The sequence below is a fragment of the Corvus brachyrhynchos genome, unplaced genomic scaffold (assembly GCF_000691975.1).
Source record: "Corvus brachyrhynchos isolate BGI_N302 unplaced genomic scaffold, ASM69197v1 scaffold65, whole genome shotgun sequence".
In the NCBI taxonomy this organism is placed as follows: Eukaryota; Metazoa; Chordata; class Aves; order Passeriformes; family Corvidae; genus Corvus; species Corvus brachyrhynchos.
Window position 1 is genome coordinate 2,355,968 of NW_008238365.1, and position 8,856 is coordinate 2,364,823.

General features: G+C 49.6%; 1 protein-coding gene across 1 annotated transcript in view; it reads right to left on the reverse strand.

Annotated features, from left to right (window-relative positions):
* Window positions 1-611, reverse strand: part of SMAP2 (small ArfGAP2) — a 7,192-nt gene extending 6,581 nt beyond the window's left edge. The window contains exons 1-2 of the mRNA XM_017736113.1: window positions 533-611; window positions 201-454 (exon numbers count right to left, since the gene is read on the reverse strand). Of these exons, the coding sequence (XP_017591602.1) occupies window positions 201-454; window positions 533-611 (333 nt within the window). The remainder of the gene's footprint in view (window positions 1-200; window positions 455-532) is intronic.
* Window positions 612-8,856: the final 8,245 nt, after the last annotated feature.

Consider the following 8,856-nt stretch of genomic DNA (forward strand, 5'->3'; position numbering starts at 1 on the left):
GACTTGCAGCTCCTTTGGCTTTACCCTCTGCTGCTCGTTGAGCCTGGAATGAGGACATTTTCCCTCCCAGCTGGAATTCTTCTCCCTCCTTCACTTCCCACATTTTTTGGGCTATCCTGGCTTGGTTTAATCCCAAATTTATGAAGCCCCAGGAACAACAACAAAAAAAAAGCCCCTCACTGTGTTATCCCAGTCCTTACCTGAATCTGTTCCTGCGTCCACTGGTCGAGGTTGACGGATTTGACCCTGGATATGTGAACTCCCAGGTTCCTGTGGATCCCGGCACAGCGGATGCAGATGAACACCCCGATATTCCAGGATGCCCATCGTGGCCCTGGGAAGAGACAGCAAAGTGTTTCCCACAGAGCCAACCCCTGTTTTGGCCTGAAGCAACTGGGAAACTGCACCAAGTGAACCGGGATTGAGGCCTTTGGATTCTCAACCAGGCTGGAAACTGGAACTCCACATCAGCAGGATGTTCCCAATCATTATCCTTGGGGATTTATTGCCTCCCTCTTCCATCCACACGAACCAAACAGCTCGAAGAGGAAGAGGGAAGGAAAGAGGAATTGAAACCACCCGAAACACTCCAACCCCCTGAGCTCTGCCATGTCTGTGAACCTGCTTTTTTCCCCCTTCTTTCCTGGATAACTTGGAACGAGCTCCGCGAAACACTCCAACCCCCTGAGCTCTGCCATGCCTGTGAACCTGCTTTTTTCCCCTTCTTTCCTGGATAACTTGGAACGAGCTCCAGAAGATTCCCTACAGCAAAAACCCACTCAGCATCCCCAAATCTCCTCAGTGCTGCGCAGGAATTCCCAGCTGAGCCAGGAGAGCAGCACCCAGCCCAGCATTTGGTCCCCAAAACCAATCCCAGCCCAAGAAATGATCAGTTGACTCCACAGTTTCCACGGCTGGGATGCAGATTCCCGGTTTTCATGCGGCTTGGACAGGCAGGACAGCTCCAAGGTGTGGGTGGGAGATCATGCCAGGGATAAAAACCACCCCCCAAGGGAAAGATTAACGAGCTTAGATCCACTCAATGCACCCAGGAATCCCAGCAGGGCATTCCCCAGGGGATACAGGAGATCCACAGGAATTCCCACCCCTCTCCCAGCCAGGCCAGGCCCTCAATCCTGCTCAATATTTTAGGAATATTTTCAAATTAAACCCCCTGCCTCGAGCTGCCAGCTCCAGTCCAGAGTCCCAGCTCCCAGCACAAACTGGTGTCCCAGTGCATGGGAAACTGGGAAAACAAAGATTTAGGGATCCACCAGCCTCCACCAGCCCTTTTCCCAGACATTATTCTGGATGATGAAGAGTTATCCTGCTTTTCTTGCCGCAGCTAAAATAGCAAAACCTCCAGTTAATGAGAGGGAGGTGGGAGGGGGAAGAGGGGGAAAGTGTAATTTCGAAGCCCTAAAAAAGCAGTGCTGCATTTGAGGCCCTGGAGATGCTGTTAACAGTTTAATTCCCATTCCTGGGGAAAACCTGGAGCATCCTGAGGGATTTGGTGCTGTTAGTGATATCAGGGACCCTTCCAGAGCAAAGGTACCCAACCTCTAACAGGTAACTCCAGCAGCTCTTCCAGGGAATTCACTTTAAAAATGTCTTTATTAAATCTTCTGGCCTTTCCTGCCATTATTTGATGATTTTTTCCTCTCCAGGAGAGGCCTTTGGGAATGATATCAATTTCATGGAGCTGAGGAATTCACTTCCCAGACCTGATTAGAAGCACTGCACCTCAATTCCTTTATTATACCCTCCAAAATGCAGGAATGACTCAAATCCATACCTTTAGCACCACCTCAACATGCCCAAAAATCGGGAACAAACCCCTTAGCCAGGATCCTTCCTGTGATTTCCACACGGAATTCTCTCCCAGATCCACCCCCAGGGCTCTAACGTGAGACTGCTGGAAGGATTAGCATGAGATTCAAGGTTAGATTTAAACTCCAGATAAATTTAGCCTTGATAGGACTAAAAGGATTAACGGGCAGCTCCTGGAGTAATCAGCTCACTGGGATTGTCACATGGACCAGCTCAAGCCACCACAACCTCCCACTCAAACATGACTCAGGGGTAATGTCACACCCTCCTGCTGCTCCAGTGTCCCCTCAGGGGTCTGGGATAACACTGCAATCCCAGCTGGAATGTGCTGCAACTCCTAAACCCAAATTCTGAGAGAGCCAATATGGAGGAGCTTCGTTTTGTTTCAATTAAAATGAACATTGAGGCTTTTTAAACTCCTCCCTGTAATAAACACATTATACAACCAGGGGTGAGCTCTTCCCTGGGGAGATTCCAGCTGGGATTTGGGTGTCCTTGCACACAGCCAGAAGGTGCTGCAGGAAAGGCTTCAAATCTGCAGGGAACAGAGGAGTGAGGTTGGTTTTGTCCAGAGCCAGGGGACAGATTGTGACCCCAGCAGCTCAGGATTCTGCTCTGTGGCAAGGAAGGACTCCAGAGCCACACAGGGAGGAAATCTGGATTTTCCAAAATGCTCCCTGAGCCTGCAGCCACAGCAAACCCTGCTGGGGTCAGGTGGGATCCAACACCCTCCAACACCCCTTTCCCAGACCTCCAGCTGAACTAAAGCAACATTTTAACCTTCAAATGTCTTCTAAAAATGTCTTTTAAATTGTCTCATAAAGCCCTCAGTTTGTGGGTGGGGGGAAGGGTTTGGTGCAGATGTAAACAACCTCCCACTTCCCTCTTCAGAGCAGCTCCCACTGACACATCTCCCACTAAAAATCTCCCTGCAAGTGCCCGGTGGCTCAGATTTTGCTTTTTTAGAGCTTTTTGCAGGCATTTCCCCGGGGTTTCACAGCTGTTTTCAAGGTGACTTGACTCGAAAAAGCCCCAGGTGGCACCTCCAGATGTGACTTTCACCCTGTGCTGCAGCTTTTCACTTCCCCAAAACCCAACCCCAGCTCAGACTGTGCAGCAGCTCCAGTGATAAAAGGGGGGGAAAACGCCTGGGTTGGAGTTTAGGGTCAAATTTTTCTGAGAAAAATGGGTTTATAATGATAAATAACTACAGAGGAGCTTTCATCAGCGCTGCTGAGCTGCCTGGGAGCATTATCACCCCTCACAAAAATTGGGCACACCCTGATACCCACCACTAATTGCAACAGGGAGCACCTCACCCTCCTGGCACAGGGACTGATGGAATTATCTCCCAAAGAGCTGAGGACAAGGCCAACAGAACCATTCAGCTCCTTAAACCACTAAAAAGAAATAGTTTCCTGCAGCAATCCTTGATGTTACAAAAGGAATTCCCCTGAGGCTGAGCACCCTCAGAGCCACCAGGCTGAAATGCAAACCTCATTCCCACATGGAAAACTGGGAGTTTGCTCCAGTTTCAACCAGTGTCAGCCTTGCCTGGAGCTGCCACCACTTTTGTCTCATTTTTATGGATAATTTTAACATCCATGGAAAGCAAAGTCACCTGGCACCAACCCTGCTCTGCTCAAGTTCGAGGCCCTGGGCTTCACCTCAGGCCTGAACAAATCCCTCCTGGATTGAAGGAAACATCGATTTTGAGTAAAAATCCCAACGTTTTGAAAAGCCTGGATGCCCACTCAGCTCTGGCACAGGATTTAGGTTAGCTCAGACCCCCTTGGGATGCATTCCCAGCCTGGCAGGGGCTGCAGGAGGATCACGAGCTCCAAAGCATCCCTTGCTCGGTGAATTTTCATTTCGAGCTGCAGTGAATATTTGAGTGCATTCCCAAGCAGAGGATGAATCCAGCAGGGATTCAGTGCCCAGCCAGTGCTCCATGACACAATTCCAGAGCCTGGTTTACATCCCAGCCTGTCAAAATAAACTCCACATACCAAGCTTGGTCGTGCCAGCTCCAGTCCACATCTAAGCTCTGCTCATTAATGCTCCAAGGGCTGCTGAATGATCTGAATGACTGAAAAGGATCCTAATTCCCTTTAAAACCTCAGCCTAATTCCCTTTTAAACTCCCAGCCTGAGGAGCCTGCTCTAAATGAGTCACTTGCTCCAAGTTCACGCCGTGGAGTGGTTTTAATTGAGAAATCCCGAGGGGATTCACTCCTCACCCTTTACTCAGGCACCAAATTCTGGCCCAAGCTCCTGAGGCGACTTTTTGCAGTAATAACTCTGCAGAAGGCATTTAAAAATAAACCAGGATCTGGCTGCTCTTTTGGGAAGGGAGGGAGGCAGGAAAAAAAAAAGAGTTGCTTCCATAGGCAGGAAGGAGGGAGCATCCCAATTCCGAGCCTGCTGAAATATTCCCAGTGGAAATGAGCAGCCAGCTGTTCCAGGGAAACGTGCCCTCATCCATGGATCCCAAAACTGCTCCATGTCTGTCTGTGGAGTCATCTAACCATCCCCTGGGGAAAAGGGATGTGGGGAATTCTCCTGGAGCAGGATAATCCCTGCCACGGGACATTGACACCCTCAGCTTTCACTGGGGAAAAATTTCTTCGAATCCAAGCTGAAAAGTCCCCATTTCTTGCAGAGCCAAACGAGGAAAGAAGCCAGGATCCAAGAGGTTCCTCTGCCTCGTGGTTTCCTTGTTCTGGAAAGAGATTGCTCAAGGATTTACTGACACTCATCCTGCTCAGAGCTGTGACAAAGCCTCTCTTGCAAAACAACTTCCTCTGGAAACTCTTCTCTGGAAATGTCTATCCTGTGCTTCCAGGACTTTGGGCAACCAAGGGAAACTCTAAAAACCCACTCAAATCAGCTTCAGGACCTCTAAATTAAGATATTTCGTTATTAACACTATTAATTGCTGAGCTGAGCATGGATCCTGCTGCAGGGATTGTTTCCACCTCAGATTTGGGATTAACACCTGCTGCGCTCCCAGATTTAGGCCCAGACCGAGTGATTTGTGCAGCTTTCAGAGGATGCTAAAGCCAAAAACCTCACTTTATCACACACAAAAGGTACTTAATAAGGATCTACACCTAATCAAGTAGATTAATCACCCCAAAAAATCAGCTTTATACCATCCTTTGAGAGAAGAAAGGGCTGTTTTGGGATTTTCTTCGTCATTTTTCTCCTCCCTGTAATGACAGGCCTTAACCACGTTTTGCAGGAAAAAAGGTGCTGGCTCTACTTTCTGCCAGAAAAGCCTTGAAAACTTCCAGTTTACCAAAACCCACCCAATATTTGAGGGCCCTGTGGCCTTGAAGACCAAGATTTATGTGGTTTTGAGTAAAGATGAGCAGCTTTCAGTGCAGCTTTATCACTGCTCCCATCGTGTTCTTTGAAGTGCAGATGGAGGGAGGTGGAGGAAATGAGAATTTCTGTGAACAGCAGGGTGGGGCTTTCCCGCTGCTGCAGAAAGTGATGGTTGTTCCTTCCCTCAAGAAAACGGCGACAAGGACAATTTCAAGCAATACTATCATCAGGATCCATGAAAAACAACTGGGTGACATCACCAAGACTGATGGTGACACAGCCTAAAAATATAAATATACATTAAAAAAAAAAATCAGTCAATTCCACAATCCACGGACTTCCTGGGGCATCATTTTTGACCAGAACCACACATCAGTCAATCTTAGAAATTACAGATCCCAAGGAGGTCTGAATTTCCATGAAATGCACAAAATTTAGGTGATAGGTGCCCACATGCACCTGTAAACAGAGCAGCAGGATGGAAGCTCTGCCATCACTAAATTGAATTTTGATGCTGTAAATAGAATTTTGCCACCTTTTAAGATGCTTTCAATTCTTAATTTCACATTAAAAATATTCAGACTCTGTTTTCCAATTTCAGCTGAGTTGGAAATTCAATTTTGCATGTTTTTAGAAGCCACCAAGTCCTTAAGAAAAGCTCTGAGCAGAGGAAGAGTGGCAGGTCCTGGGTCAGTTTTTGAGGAATTGAGAACCTTTTCAATATCTAGAGTTAAACATGGACTATCCCTTGGAATTCCTAGGGAAAAGGTCAGGAAGGAACGGCATATTTTGCCAAAAACAGAGGCAAAACCAAACATTAAGGCCCAGGCAAATCCAGCTTCGCACTCACTGCTCAACAACAGCTCCTCCTAAAAGCTCCTCTTTTGTCCCAGATTTCCTGGGACACAGGGAACAATCCCTACCAGGGATCAACCTGGAGGAGCCCTGAGCTATTCCTGACTTTTTGGTTGGTTTCAAGACCTACTTTGCATTTTGGAGCACGAGCTCCCTTTGCGCTGCAGCGCCCGGCACGGGAGCTGCCGTTCCTTACGTAACTCCCGGCAGTTTCTATAGGAACAAACTTTACTCCAGCTGCAGCCCTGGGAATCACACGGGGCTTTGGGTTGGTTTTTTTTATTTTTTTGGGAGCTTTCTTTGCCACCTCCACTCCCCAGGTGGGTCAGCACAGAGAGCCCAGGTGCTGCTGCTCCGAGGATTATCCCTATTTCTGGCAGATGGAGGGACACGGAGCTGAGCGTGACTCAGAGCTCTGCTTAAAAGGGATCTTCCTACAACTAATTCCACACTAAATCCCTGTTGGGAACGCTGATGCTTTTTTTCCCCTTGCTTGAGTGGGAATTGACAGCTCCAGGCAGGGTCAGGGCGGACAAAGCTGTGTCCTCTCCCAGTTTTACCCTGCTCAGGTGAAGATTCCTGAGGGATAAGCTGAATTTCGGAGCATTGCCACTCCCTTTGTGCACAAAGCTCTCTCAGATCGGAATTGAGAAGAGCGGAAAAGCAGAATCATGGAAGATCCCAGAATATTGTGGCTGCAGCAAATGAACACACAGCCCACATGCATCCCTCTGGCAAGATTCCCTTACATAAGGCTGAGCTTTCTCCTCATCCCAGATTTCCTAAGCCAAGCTGAGCAGTTCCAGCCCCACCACTTTGAGTTTGTGAAGGCACAGGCTGCTCCACTCCCCCTCCATCAGCATTCCCATCCCGATCCTGCTTCCCATCCCGATCCTCCTTCCTCCCATGCAGCTGTTCCAGCAGCTATTTAAAAAGTTCCTCTTGCAATTGCTCTGACTGCAAAGGGAATTCAGCTGCAGCTCAAGAGGCTGCTGGAGGAGGAGGAGTTGAGTCACGCCGATTTTCAGGCAATATTTGGCTGAGATTAAGAGGAGTTAGGCTGGACTAAAGCAGCTCCCCCAAAAGATAATTCCCAAATTCCACTGGAAGTCAGCCTCCCTTAACCACCTGCTCCAGCCCTAAGCTTTTCCCCCTTCCCATCCCATATTTATCCAGCTCCGGGCAGGGATTTTCCCCATCCTACACCTTTTCTTTTTGTGAGAAATTGAACCTGGATTTGTGCTGCGTTCAGCAGCAGTTCTCCCATCTAACCCCTCGGCATACAAGGGATGGATTTGGGCCTGGAATCCATGGATCTCACAGGACAAAGGGATCAAGGGAATAGCCAGACAAACCAGGAGGAGCACAGGGCAACCTGAACCTCTGGGCAGCCACGGCAGCGCCCGCCGGTGCTCCCGGGGGAGGAAGCTCCCGCTCCGACATCACCACTCCGGGATCCACAGAGCCTGCTGGATGCATGGATGGGACTGGAGAGCAAAGGGAAGAGTTTGGGAGAAGGAGAGAACCAAACACCATTAGCTGGGGGGTGCACGAGAGCAGCTGGAGAGGCAGAAATGAATTCCCTTCGTGTCGCTCAATGGGAATTTTCCAAATCCCGGGAGCTGCCGGTGGAGCCCAACTGGGAGATTTCACCACATCCCTCCCTCCCTCAGCCATCCCAGCTCCAGGCTCCCATTCCAGGCAGGGAATCTGCTGCTGGAGCTGTGCAGCAGCCCCGTTATCTCACACACACAGAGAGAACAGCAGCACCACGGCCGCCCTCGGAATGGCTTCACCACAGGAACGGCACTGGCAGGAAAAATCCCACCTGCCCAGCAAATGCTGCTCTTTGCAGGTGTTTTTCCAAGTGATTCCCACAGCACAGGCCTCCAAGGAGAGGATTTTAACTCTGCAGTGCTCACCCTGCCCTGGCTCAGCTCCCCCAAACACGAGGTTGGCAACAAAAAGAGGAAGAAGCAGCACGAGATCTCCCACAATTTCCTGCAAAACAACAACCTCCGAGCAGGGTTTGCAAAAACTCCCTGAGATTTCACCGAATCTCCGACTGCCTTGGGGTGGAGAGACCTTAAAGCTCATTTAATTCCACCCCTGCCACGGTTAGGGACACCTCCCACTATCCCAGGTTGCTCCCGGGGTACTCCAGTCCCTGCACAGAAGAACAGCTTTGCTTCCAAACAGCCCTGGAAGTGCTGAGGGCACCATGTGGAGCCACCACGGGGCTCCTTTCCATAGGCAAAGTGGAATGTTGCAGTTATTCCAGGAGGAACATCAGGCCTTCCTTGCCATCAGCGCTGGGAGAGCTCCACTTTCACCAAAAGTACCCCAAAAACTGTAGGAATTCCCTGGAGCTCTGGGCAGAGACAGCTCCTGTGGCACCACATGGACCAAAACTACCAAAAGTGCCCCAAAATCTGCAGGAATTCCTTGGAATTCTGGGCAGAGACAGCTCCCCTGGCCACACATGCCCTGGAGGAGGAGATTTCCCACTTCCAGGAATCTCATTAGTGCAGGGGATAATTACTGGATCAGATAACTGAGGCCAACCCCAGCCTGCTCTCCAGGACTGGTGCAATCCCCATTCCCAGCCAGGAGCGGCTTCCAGCTTTGGAAAGGCTGAGCTCCACATTAGGACTTCATTATAATTATAATAATTAACTGGAATTCTGCACTTCCAGGACGTGCTGTGACCGGGAGAAGCTCCACCACGGCATCCCCCTGGAGCTGTGGGGTTGAATTTATCCCCGTTTTGGTGGAATTTGCTATCTCAGACCTGGGAAGCCGAGATAAAAGGAGCTATTTCTGCCCTCGGGGCTGGCAGGAG